The sequence below is a fragment of the Phaenicophaeus curvirostris genome, chromosome 16, assembly GCF_032191515.1.
Source record: "Phaenicophaeus curvirostris isolate KB17595 chromosome 16, BPBGC_Pcur_1.0, whole genome shotgun sequence".
In the NCBI taxonomy this organism is placed as follows: Eukaryota; Metazoa; Chordata; class Aves; order Cuculiformes; family Cuculidae; genus Phaenicophaeus; species Phaenicophaeus curvirostris.
This window is the reverse complement of record NC_091407.1, coordinates 9,025,930-9,046,718: the sequence shown is the minus strand read 5'-3', so window position 1 is coordinate 9,046,718 and position 20,789 is coordinate 9,025,930. Positions and strand designations below refer to the sequence as shown.

The window sequence follows — 20,789 nt, the reverse complement described above, 5'->3', positions numbered from 1 at the left end:
TTATCAAATCTATTGTTTTATTTCTTTTGCGGCATAGATGTTATTAAATGCTGCTGGTGTTGGACTGAATCACATAGTGATACAATTTAATGAGCTCGCTGACATTTATATGCTCCCTTGTCCTAAAATAATCATTTACGTTTCAAAGAAAATGAAGAGCATCTTTTAGAATCTTGGAATCATTAAGGTTGGAAAAGACCTCTAAGCTCATCCACTCCAACCATCAGCCCAGCACTACTGTGCCAACTAAATCATGTCCCAAAGTGCCACGCCTACACGCTTTTTGAACCCCTCCAGGGATGGAGACTTCCCCCCTGCCCCAGGCAGCCTCTGCCAGGTCTTTACCACTCTGTCAGTAAACACATTTTTCCTAATATCTAAATATTTTCTAATATTTTAACTCAAAGGACAAAGAATTTGGTGAAAACAGATCCAAGTGATAGAGGCGATGCTCATCAAATCATCCATGGTGCACGAGCAGATCCTAGGAATGTGGTTTATCTCCATTCCCCTTTCTAGAAAACACAGTTTACTTTGAGATCTTTTGTCTTTAAGGGTGATCACATCACGCCAGCGAGTAACCGAGCGTTGCCCTGCTTCCCTGAGGCACGGTGCATCCTGGAATCACTCTGCCATCACCCTCTCCCATCAGCTCAGTGACCCACAAACAACCAGGCAACGTTGTCATTTCTGCGAGAAAAGGGCTGGGACTCAGGAATGTTTGCTAAGCAGGGTGACAAGCTGCTCCTCTGGTGACACATATGATGACGTGGCAGGACAAACGCCTCACACAAAGATCCTGGGAGCTCATGAGACATTTCGGGCCGATCTACAAGCAGAACATCCACGTTGGAGAGGAATCCGCTCCTATTTTCCACACGTGGAAAGGAAAGTGACCTCCACATTAGGTCTTTAGTGGGAATCTGAGAGAAAAAAAGGTGGGATATCCTAAAGTTTTTTTTAAAAAAAAAACCTCTTCCTCTGTGCTATCCCCAAACAAGCTTCTATGGGTCTTTACTGGACTTCCAGAGGAACATGGCTGCTGAGGCCCGTGGAGGCTGCTCTGTGCTCCTGGAGCACCCTCTCCTGTTTGAGGAGCTGCAGTTCTCACTTCTGAGAACTGACAACGCACAGACCTTTGAAACAAGAAACCAGCCCTCCAAGTCAGTGTGGAACACACATTTCTTTACTAACCACCCAGACGCATCGATGATTAACCCTGGTTCACCTTGGCTCGCTCTCGGATGGCGAGTGCATGAATCACAACCTGCAGCAGGGACACAGCACAGGTGTCGCTCCTTGTGCCCTGACAGTCACGGAGCCCCTTTGTGGCACTGCCCTAATGGATGCCATATCCTATTTTCACAGTGCTTCAAATACACTTTTCGAGGTGTTTTTTTTTTCCGGTCACACATGCTTTCACAGGCTGCCAGGTGCTGGTGTTGTAACGTCAGGTCATAGAATCATAGAATCATAGAATAACCAGGTTGGAAGAGACCCACCGGATCATCGAGTCCAACCACTCCTATCAAACACTAAACCATTCTCCTTAGCACCTCATCCACCCGTGCCTTAAACACCTCCAGGGAAGGCGACTCAACCACCTCCCTAGGCAGCCTGTTCCAGTTCCCAATGACCCTTTCTGTGAAGAATAATGCTGCAGGTCTGTCGTATCCATCGTGGGGCTGGCAAAATCCCACATATATCACCATCCAGCTGCTGGTGGGTCACTGTGTTGCTGCGTCTCCAGGAGACCAACCCTACTGGTGGCCAAAACACCTGGTCTGGGGCATAACCAGCACCGTGCTGCCTCACAGCTGTCTGCCACGGGGCTGTAAAGGTGCAAGGCAGCACCTAAGGGTGCTGGGACAGGGGCCCAGGGTCTCCAGAGCCAGGGGTGCTGGGGAATTGGCTTGGGGTCTCCAGTCTCCCCACAGCCAGGAGTGCTGGCAATGGTCTCAGGATTCCCAGTTTCCCCATGGCCAAAGATGCTGGGGAATGGACCTGGGGTCCCCCAGTGTCCCCACAGCCAAGGGTGCAGGAGAATGGGCCTGGGGTTCCCAGTCTCCCCACAGCCAGGGGTGCTGTGGAATGATCCCAGGATCCCCAGTCTCCCCAGGGCCAGATGTACTGGGGAACGGACCTCAGGTCCCAGTGTCCCCAGGGCCAGGGACGCCGGGGAGTGGGTCTGCCCCCCTCAGTGTCCCCACAGCAAAAGGTGCTGGAGAACGGGTTTGGGATTCCCAGTCTCCTCACAGCTAGGGGTGCTGGGACCAGGGGTCCCCAGTCTCCGTAGGCCCAGGGCTGACGGGTGATGGACCCAGGGCCCCCAGCATTTCCAAGGCCGGGGATGCTGGGCCAGGGGTCTGACGGCCCCAGCCTCCCCACAGAGTGGGGCCCCAGCTCCCCACGGGCAGGCCCCGAGGTGGCACAGCGCAGGCTGCAGCCACCCAGCCCTGCTCGGCCTCACCCGGGCCCTGCACAGTCCACACCAGGCAGGGAGCCCGCAATACCCCCCTCGAGCCTCCTGGGAGATCAGCGAGACGCGGCTAGAGCAACCCTGCCGCGGCGGCGCTCTAGGCGGCTCCTCTATGGTCAGGCGTTTTGGGACCTCGTGGTGACGTCAGAGGCGCGGCGCCCTGGCGTTCGTGGCAGGAGGCGCCGCTCTAGGCGCAGACTCTATGGTCAGACAGTCTGGCGCCACACCGGGCGTGGACCTCTATGGTTGCTGGCTAGGCAGAGCGTCTCGCTCCGGGGCCGGGCCGGGCGGCGCTCTAGGCCGCCTCTCTGTGGCCCGGGCGGTTGCTCGGCGGGGCCTGGGCCGCCATGGCCGCCTCGGGCGCGGCGGAGGGCCCGTGCGTGCTGTGCTGCGGGGAGCTGGACGTGGTGGCGCTGGGCCGCTGCGAGCACCCCATCTGCTACCGCTGCTCCGTGCGGATGCGGGCGCTCTGCGGCGTCCGGTACTGCGCGGTGTGCCGGGAGGAGCTGGGCCAGGTGAGGCCGGGACGGGGGCCCTAGCGGCCGTGGGGGGGGAGGCCGGGCAGCGCCCACCGAGCCGGGACGGGGCCGAGCGGCGTCCCTCACGCTTTGCCGGGGCCGTACCGGCTCCCCCTGAGCCGCGCTGTGGCTGGCGGGGGTTCAGGGGAGGCTTGGACCGGGACACGGAGCCGCGGGCGCTCCTAGGTAGGAGGTTTTCAGGCCCATCCGCCACCTGCTTTGCTCCTTGAGCTGTGCCCGCGCACCCTTTGGAGGGCTGGTGGAAACCAAGTGTGTCCAGGGCTGGAATCCCCAGCATAAGAAGGATATGGAGCTGTTGGAGGGAGTCCAGAGGAGCCCACGAGGGTGGTCCGAGGGCTGGAGAACCTCTGCCATGAGGGTGGACTGAGAGAGTTGAGGTTGTTCAGCCTGGAGAAGAGAAGGCTCCAAGGAGACCTTAGAGCAGCTTCTAGTACAGAAAGGGGCTCCAAGAAAGCTGGGGAGGGGCTCTTAATCAGGGAGGGCAGTGACAGGACAAGGGGTATTGTTTCAGCTGACAGAGAGTAGATTGAGATGAGATGTTAGGAAAAAATACTTTGTTGTGAGGGTTGCCCAGAGCAGTGGTGGCTGCCCCCTCCCTGGAGGTGTTCAAGGCCAGGTTGGATGGGGCTTGGAGCCCCTGATCCGGTGGGAGGTGTCTCTGTCCGCAGCAGGGAGTGGAACTGGATGGGCTTTGAGGCCCCTTCCAACCCAAACCATTTCATGAGTCTATAAAAATGGGATTTAAAGACAATAATTTACTGTTTTTCAGTCAGCCAGGCTCTCTCCCAGCATGGCTATTACGTGGTCTTGGATGACTCACTTATCCTGCCGCGTTCTTGACTTGGCTTTGAGCTTGGGGGAGAGCATATTTTGTGTTTTTTCAGGGCTTGCTCACACCTTGCATCTGCCTACAGTTCCTGTTTGCAGAAGCTGTTTGCTGGGCATGCGCTTCAAAGGCGATTTTCCTTCAGTTCTAATTTTCCTGACTGTTTTCTGCTTCCGTGCTGGCTGTCGGCGTGCTGGCACGGGGCCCTGGAGCCCAGGGCAGGGGAGGTCACACAGATCCGTGGCCGTACCTTACTGAGAGCAAGGGCTTGACATGGCGATGAGCGCCCGGAGAGGAGTTGTGCCAAACCCAGTCCTCACACACCTGTTTGGTTTTGCAGAGCGAACGTAGGGAAAACCAAACCCTTTCAAAAGAAAACAGTCAGTGCCAGCGCTGGAAGAAATACGCTGTGATGGGTTAGGAAATGAAATGAATACAAAAGGCAAAAGGAGAGCCCCCCTCAACTAAACTGTTTGTGTTGGCTGCTTTTGGGGTGTTGGAGTAGCTGGAGGGACTGCAGATGAGAGGCTGCCGAGCCTCATGCTTTGCAAAGGCCAGAGAAGTCAGTGTGGGCTTTAGATCAAGGTTGCTGACGCCTACATAGCCTCTGTGTGCAGGGAGGTGACTCTGTGGAGGGGGTTTTATCTCTGATCATCCTCTGCGGAGCTGCTGCTGTTCTTCTCTCACCTGGGAAGAAACGAACTGTGGTGCTGTTCATCTCAGGGTTAGTAGATTGTTGGTCTGGAGAGCTTTTCAGGTTACTCACATCGTTGCATTACATGGCTTGAGCTTGGGATCATTTGCTATCTCTTTGCCTCGTTCACAAACTGTTTAAAATTATTCTTTCATTGTAGCCAACTGAAAGGTCATTTTTAATGCCTGCGTTTTCCCTGCCCCTTCTCTTTATGTGCCACAATCACACTGCTCTGTCTGCTCACCCATCTGCCCGAGGGAAAGAAAAAAGGCTAGTGGAGTGCATAAATCACCTCAAAACTGTTGAGTGAAGTGCATGTGTGTGTAGCACCTGAACCCGGGTCTCTGTGTTTAGCACGGGGAAGCGTGCCCCAACCAAATCTCGTGTTGTAGGGAGCAGCATAGGCTGGTTGGTGTCACAGCAGCCTGTCCAGAGGGAATGCAGCTCTGGAGATGAGCAGCAGTGTGGGACGTGGTGAAGGGGAGAGCAGGATGTACCAGTTATGGTGATGGGCACTCTTGGGAATGCACTTTGTGGCAGTGGAGCTGGGAAGGATGCCTTGTTGGCCTGTGAACTGGCCCTGACGTGTGCCTGGATCGGACTCGGGGGACCGGTCTGTGTGCTCATTGTGTGTGCAGCTGCCTTTGGAACTGCTGGAGGGAATGGTGCTGGGCTCCTGTGCGCCTTTCAGCAATCCGTCCCTCCCTTCTAAACTCAGCTTGGGCTGAAGTGAGATATCTATAATTTCACTGACATGGGATTTTATGAATAATCAGAGTTAGACACAGTTCTCGCTTACCCAGCACATTGAAACTTGTGGTCTCTTTATTTTAAGCTTGATATTTCAGCAAATTGGGTATGGCTTTTGTTTTGGTTAACTTAAAAGTAGCCTTGCTGTAAAGAGAGCTTAAAAAACTTGCCCACAAATAGACACAAAAGGCCTGTTCCATCGTGTTTCACCCCAACAAGCGGTTTAACAAGACTAACCTATACATGCATCCTGTAACTTTTATTAAGATTGTTGGTATTTCTAGATCTACAGCCTGAAATACAGTCACGGTGCTCGTCTAAGCCTTCTGAGGCTGGTGAAGATAATTCCAGCTGTTCCAGAAATGTTGCTGCTACCCCAGCGCTTCCCAAACTGGGAGTGTGTGCTGGAGCCGCCCAGCTGGAGGGGACTCCCAAAGGAGGGTGTGATCCCAGGAAAGGCTGCAGTGCGAGCCCCGGGCTGCTCTGAGGGCAGCAGGGAGCCAGCGGGTTCCCTCAGAAGGGATGTGTGGTACACATGGTTTGGGAAGTGATGTAGGGTTTTGTTTCTCGATTTCCTGGTGGTTAAGGAAGGAAGAAACAGTGGTTTCCCAGCCAGACTGTGAGTGATGTCACTTTTAATGTGGAGAGTGTAGGTTCCCGTGTGACTTGCCAGGAGGGAGGAGGGAGCCAAGTGCAGGGCTCCTGATAGGCGTTTGCTGCAGAGGGGTGGCGTTGGTTCATTGGTTGAAGATATTTGCCCTTATCACAGCTGTGGTCCAAAACACATTGTAGAAAGTTTTCCTAGCCCAGTTCAAAATCCAAAGACCGAGCTAGGGCAATCCACCCTCCTCTGCGCTGGCTGACTTGCAGGGAGTCGATAAAGGAGCAGTCCCGGTGGCCTTGCTGACAGCTCGGGGCAGGGAGCGGAGCCGGGGCTGACACAGGGCTCTGCAAGCACTCTTCAGGCTATGGCGAGTTCCCTGACTTGCTGAGCTTGTGCTGAGGAGTTTGTCTGGAATCCCAAAGACTCTGCAGGCCAAGTGTGCTTTTGCTAATTCTTGTCTTGTGCTGCCTGCAGGTCGTCTTTGGACGGAAGCTCACGTCTTTCTCGGCGATAGCACTTCATCAGTTGCAGCATGAGAAGAAATATGACATTTATTTTACAGATGGAGAGGTTTATGCCCTGTACAGGTGAGTACTGGAATTCTCTCTGTAACGTATCCCTAAGGCAGCAGGTTCTGGGCTGTGTTGCCTGATACAACAGCAGGATCCTGTCCCATGGGAGCAGAGCGGCTGCTCTGTGTGTTCAGCATTCACTGTGCGGTGCAGGTGGCTTTGGCAGCATGAGCAGGTGGAGGGAACGCTCCATACCGCAGGCTGGAGTGCTGGCTTCACTGGTGCATGATACAGAAGCGTTGCTCTGCCAGTAAGAGTTGCTTTTTGCTTCCTTACCAACAGCAAACTTGCTGAAAGGCTTTTCATTCCTTGCATGTCTGCTCTGGAAACTGGGGAAGAGCGAATTGCTGTTATAGCTGTGCGTATTGCTGTGCTGTATTTATCACAGTGCTGCATGAGGATTAATCAAAGCCAAAGGCGCCAAACACTGTATGAAAAGCCGAGCAACCTTGTCTGCCTGCAAAGAGCTTGATTCTAAATGGGAGAGGGAAAAAAGGGGTGAAGTGAAAACAATGCAGAGTAAAAAATGTGGCATCAGCATCCTGTTATAAACGTGTTATTCAAAACATACTTAAATGGGAGGCTTTAGGATAATTAAAAGCAGCTAAAAGGAAAGAAGAGTGAGAAAAGATGAAACCATGCAGGCAACAGTGCATTTTTCTTGGAGAGCTGGGTGTTTCATCCAGCCTGGTTTGGCTGAGAACGCAGCTTTGGGGACACATTTCAGTTTTCTCTCCCACAATGTACTTTTCTGTTTCTGACAGTAGAAGTGCAAGTAAATTGTATGCAAGTGTTGCATGGATCAGCTGAATCTTCCATAAGCCAGAGGTTCGTGTTGTGCTCCACTCTGAATTGCACAGTGCCCGTGCGTTACTCACGCTGTGGCTGTTCCGCTTCACTCTTGCAGCCGTAGCCTCTGTGTGATTTGGTCTGTTCTGTTCCTGACAAAGTATTCTTGGATAAGTGGGACGCTGACCTCGGTGCGGATTGTTGGGGAAGCCTTCTGCCTTGACCCAACGCTTGTTTTTTGATAAAAAGGTATCTGGTTGCTGAGAGGAGATCATATGGATTTTAGGCAATCTTTCTTGTCCCTTAGGAAGCTGCTGCAGCATGAGTGTCCTTTGTGTCCAGATGCAAAGCCGTTCAGTACCTTTGCGGATCTGGAACAGCACATGAGGAAGCAGCATGAACTCTTCTGCTGCAAACTCTGCGTTAAACACTTGAAGGTGAGCTTGTCTGTGTGTGTGGGAAGGCTTCTAATGCAAAGTTTGTTCACTGTGCTGTGTCCTTGGTGTGTAGCTGTCTCAGGGCAGTTGCTGTCTGAGGGCAGTAAAACAGCTTGTTTCTGTTTCACAAGGTTTTTAGTTCGAGCATGCAAAATACCCTGTCTTCATAAATACACCTTTAGGACTTTTTCCTCACCAGCGATTGCAATTTAAAGTTTATTACATGATGTCAGTACCCAAAAAGAAATTGAAAGGGGGGGAAAAAAGTGAATTAAATCCATTTCCAATGTTCGAACTGAGTGAGATGCAGGTTAGGTGTTACCTGAATTTTGTTTCCTACTCACTGAGAGTTTTAGGTGTTGGTTGTCAAATTGCATCTCTAGGAAGCAAATCTTCACAAGTTGCGCACAGTCCAGATTGTTCCATTTTGCTCCCTGTTCACAAGAAGTGACATGTATGTGTGGATCTGTTTCCTCAGATTTTCACTCATGAACGGAAATGGTACTCACGCAAGGACCTTGCCCGTCACCGCATCCATGGAGATCCAGATGACACCTCCCACCGGGGCCACCCCCTCTGTAAATTTTGTGACGAGCGTTATTTGGATAACGACGAGTTACTGAAACACCTAAGGCGGGATCATTATTTCTGCCATTTCTGTGACTCCGATGGTGCTCAGGAATACTACAGGTTTGTGCGAGTGGTTTGTTGCTCTTTCTGTAGCTTATATATTGAGGAAAAATTGCTTGGGTCTGCTTTGAATTCTGAGGAAAGGCATGCTTGAAGGCAGAGGGCAAGAATTGAGAGCAGGTTGGCTGTGACTTCTTTTGTTCCCAAAACCAACAGCCAAACCAATCACTGTCTGTCTAGACAGTGTTTTGATGTTTTCTTCATTGATGTTCATCACCTGGAGCCCTTCATTTGGTTTTGGAGCCCTCGGCACAGGAAGGACATGGATTGGTTAGGGTGAGTCCAGAGGAGGCCATGGAGGTGATTTGAGAGCTCTCCCATATGAGGACTCTGAGAGAATTGGGGTTGTTCAGCGTGGAGAAGAGAAGGCTCTGGGGAGACCTTAGAATAGCTTCCAGTACTGAAAGGGGCTCCAGGAAAAGTGGGGAGGGGCTCTTGATCAGGGAGTGCAGGGATAGGACGAGGGGGATGATTTTAAGCAGAAGGAGGGGAGATTTAGATGAGATCTCAGGAAGAAATATTTTCCCTGTGAGGATGGGGAGGCCCTGGCCTAGGTTGCCCAGAGCAGGGGTGGCTGCCCCATCCCTGGAGGTGTTCACGACCACATTGCATGAGGCTTTGAGCACCCTGATCCAGTGGGAGGTGGGCTGGAACTGAATAGTTAAGGTCCCTTCCATCCCAAACCGTTCCTTGGTTCTATGAATGTTAAACATTAGCTGTTACACTTTGCAGCACGACGGCAGATGTCTGCTCTGTCATGCTCCAAAGTCCATGTGCAAAGCAGATAGCAGTGAGATTTTGGTGATGAAATGCATGCCTCGTACAGCTGGTTGCGAGGAGCGTGAGCCAGTGGGTTTAGTTTAACGTCTGTGAGTGTGTGTTCCGGTCTGTGTCGACTGCACACAAGCAGTTTCAGCTGGAAAGCTTCCCTAGGGATATAGAAAGAGCCAACCCCCTCTGCTTGCCTTCCCTTTGTCTTGTAACAACTAACCATATAACATTAGTTGCCATTACGCTTTCCCAACACCTACACTGTGGGAGTTGTGGCTCAGCCTCTCTTCTCCTTCCCAGCGATTACGAATACCTTCGTGAGCACTTCCGAGAAAAGCACTTCCTCTGCGAAGAGGGTCGGTGCAGCACGGAGCAGTTCACCCACGCTTTCCGCACGGAGATCGACTACAAAGCGCACAAAACAGCCTGTCACAGCAAGAACAGGGCCGAGGCCAGGCAGAACCGGCAGATTGACCTCCAGTTTAACTATGCTCCTCGGCACCAGAGGAGGAATGAAGGTAAGCGTGGCTGGTGGATGGAAACATTAATTCCTACTGCTTAATTCCCATCTGGCGAACATTTCCTAGCCAGGAAGAATTCCTTTCCTGAGAGGATGGGTCAGCCTTGGAACAGGACTCTGAGAGGCTGTTGAGTCCTTGAAGATAACCAGAACTTGACCAGACAGAGCCCTGGGCAACCTCATGTGGCTTCAGAGCTGGCCTTACTTTGAGTGAAAGATGGGGCAGATGTCATCCAGAGGCCTCTTCCTACCTAAATTGTTGATAGTTTTCCCCTCCATGTGTAGATTTCTCTTCTCCCAAGTGATAGGCAATAGGATGGGAGGAAATGGCCTCAAGTTGCACCAGGAGAGGTTCAGGTTGGACATCAGGAAAAATTTCTTCACTGAAAGGCTTATCAGGCACTGGCAGACGCTGCCCAAGGAGGTGATTGAGTTACTATCCCTGGAGGGATTTAAAAGACAGGCAGGTGAAGTGCTCAGGGATCTGGTTTAGTAGTGGACAGGTATGGTTGGACTCAATGATCGCAAAGGTCTTTTCCAACCAAGCAATTCTGTGATTTAGTGGTGATGACATAATTTTAGGAACATTACTTTTTTCTTCAGCTTGTGATTACATGGGTGAATTCTGTTACTGTTAATGGAAAGCTGTGATGAACATGGAGCTGAGACCAGGGTAGCGTAGCCACCGAGGAGCACAGAGACTGATATTAATGTGAACTTTGCTTCTGTGTGGAATTGCATGCAGAGATCTCTGCCTAAAACCAAATTACTCAGAGCTCATATCACAGGTTACGACATGCGGAATCCATGTACTGCAAAATGTATTTTAATGTAGCACTCCTCAAGGTTATACAGACTACTTGGAAACCAAGATGGATTTGTTTGTACTGGTGTATTTTCACTATTTCGAGGTATTGTGTGATATTATGAGAAATAACTCCATGAGTAACGACCCATTTCTCCTGTGCAGGTGTTATAGGTGGAGAGGACTATGAGGAAGTTGACAGATTCAACAGGCAGGGGAGGTCGGGCAGAATGGGCGGCCGAGGAGGTCAGCAAAACCGAAGAGGCAGCTGGAGATACAAGAGGTGAGTAGCACAACACTGTGGGTTTTTATGGTTGCTTAATGATGGTGTTTATTTACTGATTAACAATGGTTTGGTGGGCAGCGGGTGTGAAATTTGGAAGCATCCACAGGGAATCCTTATGAGTAGAATGAGCTGTCAGCCTGTGTCTGAGTGCTGGGCGCATCCCTGCTGAAGGCGAGATAGTTTGGTGTGAAGTTTCAGCTCTCTGGAACTGACACTGGAAGCACACAATGTGATCTTCATCTCGTGGGTTAAATACTCGGAATCCTAAATTGATTTCAGCAGCTGGTTTTATGCTGACTTTCCTAACTGAATTTTCTGGAGCAAGTGAGAAGTGTTTGCAGGTTTAGTGGACTTTTTGGTCTGGGTGGTTGTGAAGTTCCTGTTGTAAGGGCCATGCTTTTCATTGAACTGACAGATCTCTGGGTGGCCAGCCTGAGTGCTTTGGAAAAAGAAAAGAGTTAAGTATTGAAGTAGAATTTTGCATTTATCTGTCTCTCCATCCACACAAGACCCAAGCACTTTATACATCCTGCACATCTGGTTTTTTTCCTTCTCTTGCCGGATGGCCAGCTGGTTCATTGCTGGTGCTTCCACTGGGGAAAAAAGGCTGTCCCTAAACACTTCTGTGTTGGTGTCACATGTGGATCGTGTGTTGGGACTTCATGACAAAGAGTTACTGTGGCCTACGAGTCTGATTTCATACCTGTGATAAGGAGTGGGAGAGAGGGATGTCTCTGTGCATCCCAGGTGTTCTCTCTCCCAGTCCATCCCAGTTTTGTCTGGCCTGGATTGTTGTTAGCACACACAAATCCAGGGGATGTTGCCTGTCTCACCAGCCATGCTGGGGTGTGGAGCACTGGGTTGGCTTGGGCTGCCTCAGCAGGTGGCAGCACAAGACCAGGGACAGTCGAAGCGGAGAGGTGAGACAAAGCTGCTGGGTAGTGCTGTTCGACCAAGAAAACCTGCCTTGTCCTGTAGGGAAGAAGAGGACAGGGATGTCGCAGCAGCAGTCCGGGCATCTGTAGCAGCTAAACGGCAAGAGGAGAAAAAACGGGTAGATGACAAAGAGGACGGCAGCAGCAGAGGTAAAAAGGAGGAGTCGAGGGATTTGGAAGTGCTCAGCTCTAAGCGTGTGCCAAAGTCTTCAAACGATGCTACAGGTTAGTGCTGAACATGTCCTGCAGTAGTGGGGAAGCAGGATGGAGCTGGAGATCAGCCTGGCGAGGGTGGGGATTGCCACGTAGTGCCTAAAAGCTGGTGGGCGTGGGCAGAGCTGTGCAGAATTGTAATCCAGCAGCACCAAGCTGCAGCGAAATGTGGGGTTCCTGCAGTAGATTACACTTAAAATGGAGCTGGGTACAAATACCACATGCAATTACCTTAAAACGGCATATGTGATGTTCTGCCCCAATCAGTATAACGTAGGATTTGCTGCAGAAGTGATGGATTGTGATGCTTGAGCTGAGTGTTGCCTTTTTTTGAGAACAAGTTATTCCCAGTTAAAGTTTATAACGGGTAAAAGCAAACTTTGAACTGTTCCGAACCAGGTCCAGTTTGGGACAAATAAATATGATGCAGTGGTGTTTTGATATTGCTGTTGTTCCATATCCATTTTCCACTGGCTTATTGCTCCTACAGTACAATTCCCAGCAAAAGATATTTTCCTTTTGAATTGAGAGCTCTGTTTGGTTAATGGGTGCAGCTCAGTCGAGGGTGAGAGGAGAGGTTCTCTCCCGCAGATGCCAGGCTGGCTTTGGCTGCACATGTCGAAGCTGTTGTCAGTCTGTCCCCGAACCGCTGCAGTCCACAGCACTGAATGTGGATTTTAAGGCACATCTAAATTAGGAAAGAATTAGGTGTCCATGTGAAATGAGTGCCCAGGAGCTGATTGCTGAGCAGCTTGGGTGTCTGCAGGATGTAGGGCTTGGAGGCACGGCGTTCAGTTGGAGACGTGAGGCCTGAGCATCCTGGCTCTGTGCAGGCCGTTCAGTGCTGACCTGTGGTCAGAGCAGGGAGAAGGCGGTGGGCAGTGGTGCTCTCGATCTCTGGAGGGTTTTCCCTCGTAAAGCACTTCTCACGCAGGGTTAAGTGTCATGGAATTTCCCGTATCCTACAGCCAGCACATGAGGACATGATGGTGGGTGCAGTTAACTGATGGAAACAGTGATGCATGGATTTAAATAGTCCTCTTAGAATGTCAAAGTTAACGATATCATCAGCTGCTGAAAATAGCACCTGTTAATGCTGCTGTCATGTTCATTGATAGCTTCCACCCCAAAATGAATGTGTTTTAGCTTGAAAACATTTCTTTGCTCTTTTTGTCGATGCTCCAAAAGAAGCAGCTGCTAACAACGCTTTACACCAAGACGACTTCCCAGCCATTGGCTCAGCAGCGGGACCTCTGCAAAGGTAAGCGTGTGCAAGGCTGCAGCAGTGACAGGCTGAGTTAGAAACTCACCTGCCTGCTGCGTTCATGGAGAAAATGTTTTTTCAGATTACTTAAACTACAAACACTTCCTCCCTGCCCTGGGCCCCTGTGGCCTTGAGCTGTTCCTGTGCTCCTCACCTGCATGAACAGCACTGGTTGTTGCTGCAGTTCACGGCTCCATCTTTTGGAGGTGCAGCTACAGGGACGGTCTCGATATTCCCCGTTGCAGACATTTCACTCAGTAGCTTATCTTGAAGGAGCAGCATGCCGTGAGCTTCAAAATTAATCATCTCCTGGCATCAGGGGTGATCGGAATAGCGCTTTTCTAGGATTTGGTAGCTGAAACGCGCCTGCGCACACAGCTCTGTGCACGGGGAGGTATGTACGGAGACAGCAGTGCTGGTATGACTGCCCGGAGGAGACCCCTTCCAGACAGTTCAGCAGCCTGCGTTGCGTTTACTGTTGGGTATGTTATATCCTGAAGTGATAGTTTGAGGAAGGGCGCAGACAGGCGTGGGGCTGGGCTGCCTGTTGGAGCTCGTGCCGCCTCAGCAGCACCATCGTAACGCCTGCCCTTTTCCTTTCTTGCAGTTCTGCAGCGGTTAAGCTTAAAGAAGAAGATTTCCCAAGCTTGTCATCCTCTGCGGCGCCCACCATCTCTTCTGGGATGTCTTTGGCGTATACAGCCACTGCAAAGAAAACGGCGTTCCAAGAGGAGGATTTCCCAGCCCTGGTGTCCAAAATGAGGCCAAACAATAAGACAGTAACGAACATCACGTCTGCGTGGAACTGTGGCTCTGGTAAAAATGTGGTCAAAGCCATGGGCAACCCCTGCGTAAACCAAGTAGCCAAAAAGCCATCCCTGAGCAGTGCTAAAGGAAGCAAGAAGAGCAGTAAACTCTCCCAGTCGGACGATGAAGATGGCAGCAGTGGACTGACAACCCAGGAGATCAGGAATGCACCCACCATGTTCGATGTCTCGTCCCTGCTGGCAGCTTCTACCTCACAGACTTTTACGAAAGTGAGCAAGAAGAAGAAGATGGGGGTTGAGAAGCAGAGGCCGTCATCCCCACACCCATCACAAGAGATGTCAGTTCCCAGGTCATCAACAGAAAAGCTGCCAGAGGCAGAGCAGACACCAAACGCGCCCTCTGCTCTTCCTGCCCCGGACAGAGCCGGAGCGGTCATGAACGGTCATTTGGAAAAATCCCTAGGGATCTGCAGTGCACCCAAAGAGCCGCCTGGCCTTAAAAAGCCCACAGTGACTAGCAAATGCCCTTTACCTCAGGAAGACTTCCCAGCTCTTGGGAGCTCAGGATCAGCCAGAATGCCCCCGCCACCAGGTAAGTGCTGCAGGCCTCGGCAGGGTTTGCTTGGCTGTAGCGTAGATGGGGCACATGGGTGAGATGTATGAGGTGCTCCTTCTGGCTCTCCTGTGAAGAGCAGATCTGCCACCACACACTGGATTGGCTTCTGGAGTTTAAACAGCCTGGAGGACATAGATGGGCTTCAATGTCCTCTGTGAATCACGGCTGAAGCAGTGGTGGTGTTGGGGTGCCTCTGCTGCTTGCAGATCTGGGTGTCTGCTCTCAGTGGGGGCTCTTTGATGAGCAGCCGCTCTTCACCTGTCACTGCATCTCTGCTGAGTCACGTCCTTGCTTCTGTGCTGTACAATCTCGTTTGGGAGCCCCTGCAGGCAAAGGGAGTCTCTCCTTGGCTGTGCCCTGTTCCTGCTGCCTTGCTGGGTCCTTTCTGTTCTGCCTTTGCAGAGATTTAACGCTCTTGCTTTTAGCAGTGCTGTAATCTTGCAGAGCTGGAGTAACATGGCAACCAGTGTGACTTATAGTAGCTTTAATGGAAGCAGAATTGCATCAGGAGCTGCTGGCCCAGCTGTTTTGTTCTGTGCTGCTCTGCGGATGTTGCTGGGCGTGGTGCACTAGAACAGGTGGTGCCTGGCGTTAGATTGGAAGGGGGAAGATTTAGGTGAGGCATTGGGAAGAAATTCTTCACAACGAGGGTGGGGAGGCCCTGGAACAGGTTGCCCAGAGCAGTGATGGCTGCCCCATTCCTGGAGGTGTTCGAGGCCAGGTTGGATGGGGCTTGGAGCCCCTGATCCAGTGGGAGGTGTCCCTGCACATGGCAGGGGGTGGGACTGGGTGGCCTTTGAGCTCCCTTCCGACCCGAACCATTCCATGATTCTATGTGGTGACTTCTGAAGTGATTTCTGTTCACTTTAATGATGCAAAAGCAGTTTTGAATGAGAGTTTGAGTGGATATTTTAGTGTAATTTTCTATTGAAGATGTAAATTAGTAATTAAAGTGCTTTCTCTGTGAAGTGACATCAGCCGCTCTGAAGTGCTGCTTGCCCTGACTGGAGGCAATGGATTTCCACCTCTCATCCTTGTCTGCACTACTGGCTCTTGGTGCTTTTGGAGAGCACGTCAGGCCTCTGGGGTTCATTGTGGGTGTTGGTACTTGGGTGCACAGCTCCATGCCCTAAGGTGCTGTCTGCCCTCCCCCAGGCTTTAACACCGTGGTGCTGCTGAAGAGCCCTCCTCCGCCTCCAGGCCTGTCGGTGCCCGTCAGCAAACCTCCGCCGGGCTTCACCGTTATTCCATCCACCACCATCCCTGAACCCGTCACTACGTCTTTGAAAGAGTGAGTAAAAGTCCTCTGAGTTAGTTACTTGACCCATCGCGTTGCGGTTACGGCATCTGGGCTCCAAACAGTGCGTGGGGCACTTGGAGGGGATCGTTCTAAACATGTCCTGCTTAGTGATTCCCGCTGGGAATCCTCTGGGCTGGGCTGGACTGGGGAGAGCTGTGCTAAAGGCAGCACGAGCGTGTGGATGCCAGTGTGAGGCAGTGAAATCCTATGCAGTGCGGCAGCTCCCGCTTGTGTCTGTCCTGGATTTACTTGGAAACCCACAGCTTCAACCTATTCCTTGACCTTCTCATGGATTCTGTCTGAGGCCCAGGTGCGCGGTGCTGAAGCACATGTTCCTTGGCGACCTCGGAATGCCTTCATTGCACTGAGCTTTCCAGTAGCTGGGACGTGGTCAGGGCCTCAGAGATGAGTTTATGGGAGAAGGGAAATCTCTGTAGTTTAATCCAGACACCTGGATTGATATCAATCCGCTCGGTTTCATTCCTGGTGTGGGTTTTTGCTAACGTCTTTCAGTGAACCTGGCGTACAAACCCAGCCAGTTGAGGCTACGTTAAACCGACGTTTTAAATATTCTGGTGGGTGAAGCTGGAATCCAATGCTGTAATCCCGCAGGATTGCTTAGAGTGGCCGTGTGTGTGAGGGAGTGCATCCTGCCGGGGTGCAGAGCCGTGCGCCAGCTACCCCGCAGCATCCGTGTGACATAAGGCAACATCAGAGTCACTTTGGTCTTTCCAAATGCAGGCCACAATCCTGTCACGGGTCCTACTTGATACCGGAAAACTTCCAGCAGAGGAACATTCAGCTGATACAATCCATTAAGGAATTTCTCCAAAGTGATGAGTCCAAGTTCAATAAATTTAAAACTCATTCTGGGCAATTCAGGCAGGTGAGTGAGCAAGGACCTTTGTGCTCCTGACCCCTTCCTTTCCAGGAAAGGGAACCCCAGTGGCGTTTTTTAATATATATGTGTTTTTTCCTAATAATTCCCATTCTCTTCCTGCCGAAGGGTCTGATTTCTGCAGCGCAGTACTACAAAAGCTGCCGAGAACTGCTCGGAGAGAACTTCAAGAAGATCTTTAACGAGTTGTTGGTGTTGTTGCCGGACACGGTAAAGCAACAAGAACTGCTTTCCGCTCACAACGATTTCAGAATCAAAGAAAAACAAAGCTCAAACAAACCCAAAAAGAACAAAAAGAACGTTTGGCAGACGGACTCCAACTCCGACCTCGACTGCCACATCTGCCCGACGTGTAAGCAGGTGCTGACGCAGCGGGACATTGTCACCCACAAAGCTTTGCATATTGAGGATGAGGAGTTCCCTTCCCTACAGGCCATCAGCAGGATCATCAGTTAGCTCTCCCGATGACCAATAAACCCGTCTCTGTTCACAAACGCGCAGTCTTCGGGATGATGATTGGCTGGAGCCGTGGCTGAGGGCCGGTGCCTGCTGCAAAGCCCTCTCGGTGCAGTTCATCTGAGGGATCCCTGGGCTGCGTCGCCGCGATTTAACATCCAAATCCGAGCTTCCGAAATGCCGAGTAGAGTTAGGCTGGAATGGCAGGGGGGGCGGGCAGGGGCCACCTTCCTCCTGTACCAGGAGATAGCTGGGAAAACACTTTCTGAGCTGAGGACTGGGAGGGGAATAAGTGGCTAGTTTGGGGGTTTTCTTTATCTTTTTTGGGGTGGGGGCAGCTGCTGAATCACTGAAATGATTGGAAGCAAAAGGGCTTCCCTGATAATGTTCTAATTTTTTGTGCTGTTTCTGTGACCGCAGTGGTCGGGGCGCAAAGGTGGAGGAGAGGAAAAGACGCTCCTCACTGGTAAGACACAGCAAAGACTATTCCTGTCCGAAAATGGAGTTAATGCCATTATTGGAAGCATTGGGATTCATGGAGTGTGGGATTCGAAGTTGCCTCTGACCTTTTCTGTAACACGAAACTTATTTTGTAGCACTGCATGTAGGATAATAACGCTAAGGCTTTACTTTCTGTAAAGCGCCTTTCACAGTACTTTTATTTAACGACTGCTGTGTTTCTGATTGCTGGGATGGTGGTGGCTCCACCCGACGTCACGCTGGGACATTAAATGCTGCTGATCACTGACCCTGTCTGTCTGCAGTGCCTTCCCCTGCTTACAGGATGAGCTGTTCAGAGCACGCGGAGCATCCCGCACCTCCCAGGGAGACTCCGCTCTGGAGCAGCTTTGCTCGTGTTGCTCAGCATCTCCCCATTCCACCTGGTGGAGACAGGAGGGGAATCTGTTCCTCCCTTGGCTGGACTCCTGCAGCCGGAGCGGAGGCAGCGGGGTGAGCAGAGCCCACCCGCTGTGCCTGCCCCTGGAGCAGCTCATCCTCCCCGTCGTGGCAGAGCAGGTTTGGGTGTTTTTAATGTGTAGGAACAACGTTGCAACTAATTCATGTAGTTTTTAGTGACAAAACACGGCGATTATCTAAGCATCTCGATGAAACTGAGCTGGGAGCGTTGCTGCAGAGCTGCTCCCGGCTACAGGGAGTTTTCCTTGCCTTACACGGGTTGCTTTCGCTTGCTCTCAGGCTGCCAAGTGCTTTAGGTTTCTTTCCTGAATAATTCAGACCATTTTGAATGCCGGAACACGATGTATTCGGTGCCGGGGCCAGGCTGCATGCCCTGATACGGGGCTGGGGCGGGGGTTTTGCCTGCATGGCTCTATGCAATTGCATGAAGACGTGACAAGTAGCAACGCTTTCGTGCTCCCACTGCGCAGCAGGAGCCGAGCGCCACGGCCCCACCACCTCCATCGGCCCCCAGGCTACAGCGGCGGCTCCTCCCGTCCCTTCCCTGCGTTTGTAAAGTTCAGGGGAAACGAAAAGCGGCTTCTCCGCCAGAATCTCTCACATCTTCCATGGTTTTTGGTTCCTTTCTCTGTGTCAGTGGACACGGGGCACCCAGCGTTTCCTCCAGGCCATGGATCTCTGGCCTGATGGGTTTCCTGGTTCCCTGTCTCACCTCATCAAATAAACCATTACTCAATTCTTTTCAGGCTGCTTCGATTCATTTTTCACTCTTTATTGAAAATCAGTTGCAGTTGGTACACGGACACTGAAAATACAGGATCACAGCGCGCTCTCTCCAAAGGTATTTCTATGTATATCGTATATACAGGAGCTGTAAACATTTTAACCCTGTTTCCAGACAGTCCACTCTGCACCACACGGCAGGAGGTGGCAGCCGCAACGCTTGGACATAGGCGGAGGTACCTGCAAAGAAACTGAACTTCCCAAACCATGTTTGGAATCAGTTTGATGTTAAAACAAAGGACTGAGGGGTAAATGCGGGTCAGAACCAACCAGGGGCAGCGAACGTGGGTTTCAAATCAACGGTGAAGCTGCTTCAGAGCCGCACAGGCGGTGGGAGGAGAGGCTGGGGTGAGGAGAGGAAACCCAAACTCCCACGGGGATGGCTGCAGCCGGGGGGCAGGAAGCATCCCTGGAAAGAGCAGCTGGTTGATAGCGAGGGAACAGAAATGCTGTAGCTGCCGCTGGAGTGTGAACCGAGGGGAAGCTCATCGAGGCAGAGCAGCCGGTAAAATCTCAACTGCTTGTGGGGAGGGGCTGCTCCAACTGCAGGAGATTATTTCACCCCCCACTACAGTTTATTTTATTAAGAATCAGTTAAGCAAAGCTCCCACCTCACTAGGAATAGCTTAAATGGTGGGGAAAAAAATCCAATTCTTTCAAGTGTTTTAATAACCAATATGCGAGCCCTGTGCAGTGATTAACTTCAGTGAGGAGATGCATGTGGTGTCGCTATAGAGCCTCCAGGAGCTCGGGGGGTTGGCAGAACACGGCTCCAGGGGCTGTACAGGGGTGTTTAAATTCCATTTTTTTACCCCCAAATTCAGGGCTAACGCTATGCGGGAGCTGTCGGTTGCTGGTCTGAGCACAGGATGATCCTGCCCTCCACAAACTCGTGTTCCCTGTTGGGCTCCTGGGCTCTAGAGAACGGAGGGGTTCCCTCAGCTCGCGAGGACAGCCAGCGCACAGCATGATCCTGGCACGCTGCGGGGACGCAGGGAGGGGCACAGGGCAAAGCCACCAGCGCAACGACACCACGGGCAGCATGGAGGGGTGAGGGAAGCACGAAGATTGATGTTACAAACACTTGCACCCTGAATAATGCACAGCAGGGATTACAGCGATGCAGCTGATCTCTAACCCGGGCCCGTATGGATTGCAATCCATACCCGTGGACCTGCCGGTGCTGCAGTGGGGACCGCACGGTCACTGTGGGGCCAGTGCAGCCTGGGAGAGGATTTTGGGCAAGGGCAGCACGTGGCATTGCTGGCCAGGCTGGAGCCAGGCTCACCCGCCTCGGAGCCCGCTGCAAGTCAGCAGGGCTGCGCCGGCCACCAGCCTGTGCTGCCGCGGGGTGGGAAGCTGCACAGGCGCTCAGCAGCAGCCTCGCCAAGAACCAGAAAATGGGTTTGGTCAAGGTGGGCAAATGCTCTCTCCGAGGTGAGGGGATCGGAAGTGTTGCCGTACTGTTAGTTACGGCTTATCCTGTCTTGCCTGGCTGACATCGCCTCAGCAGGGTGACTACGGACACAAACTCACGGCTGCTGCCTGGAAAACCAGCCCTTGTGGGCTCTAGGCATCTGCAGCCCCGAGCCTTCCCAGTGCCACCTCGGCAGGAACACCCCCCTCCACAGACCAGGAACTACGGCAGATTTTCAGTGGCAGAAGGAACAGGGATGTGTGGCTGGACGTGTTATTCCCAGCTCCGGTTTAATCAGGGAGCAATCTGTCCTGCCTGCCCGCTGCCAGGAAGCTTCTCAGGTGCCCAAGCCCCATCCTCCTCCTCTGCCCAGCAAAATGCAGCGAGATCCTCACTCGCTCACCGCGCCGCCTGCAAGTCACCGCTACCACGGATTCCTGGGAAGTGTTGCTGACCTGGA

At 51.9% G+C, this 20,789-nt stretch overlaps 1 protein-coding gene across 2 annotated transcripts; it reads left to right on the top strand.

Annotated features, from left to right (window-relative positions):
* Positions 1-2,749: 2,749 nt before the first annotated feature.
* ZNF598 (zinc finger protein 598, E3 ubiquitin ligase) lies at positions 2,750-18,868 on the top strand. 2 transcript variants are annotated; one of them, XM_069869977.1, is made up of 12 exons: positions 2,750-2,994; positions 6,367-6,479; positions 7,561-7,690; positions 8,169-8,380; positions 9,452-9,669; positions 10,642-10,759; positions 11,741-11,922; positions 13,102-13,171; positions 13,782-14,533; positions 15,713-15,848; positions 16,599-16,743; positions 16,864-18,868. In XM_069869977.1, exons 1-12 carry the CDS (start codon positions 2,827-2,829, stop codon positions 17,209-17,211), a joined length of 2,592 nt encoding a protein of 863 aa, XP_069726078.1. In that variant the 5' UTR covers positions 2,750-2,826; the 3' UTR covers positions 17,212-18,868. The 2 variants fall into 2 exon arrangements, with proteins under 2 accessions (XP_069726078.1, XP_069726077.1); XM_069869976.1 differs by having other exon boundaries at positions 2,751-2,994; positions 13,099-13,171.
* Positions 18,869-20,789: the final 1,921 nt, after the last annotated feature.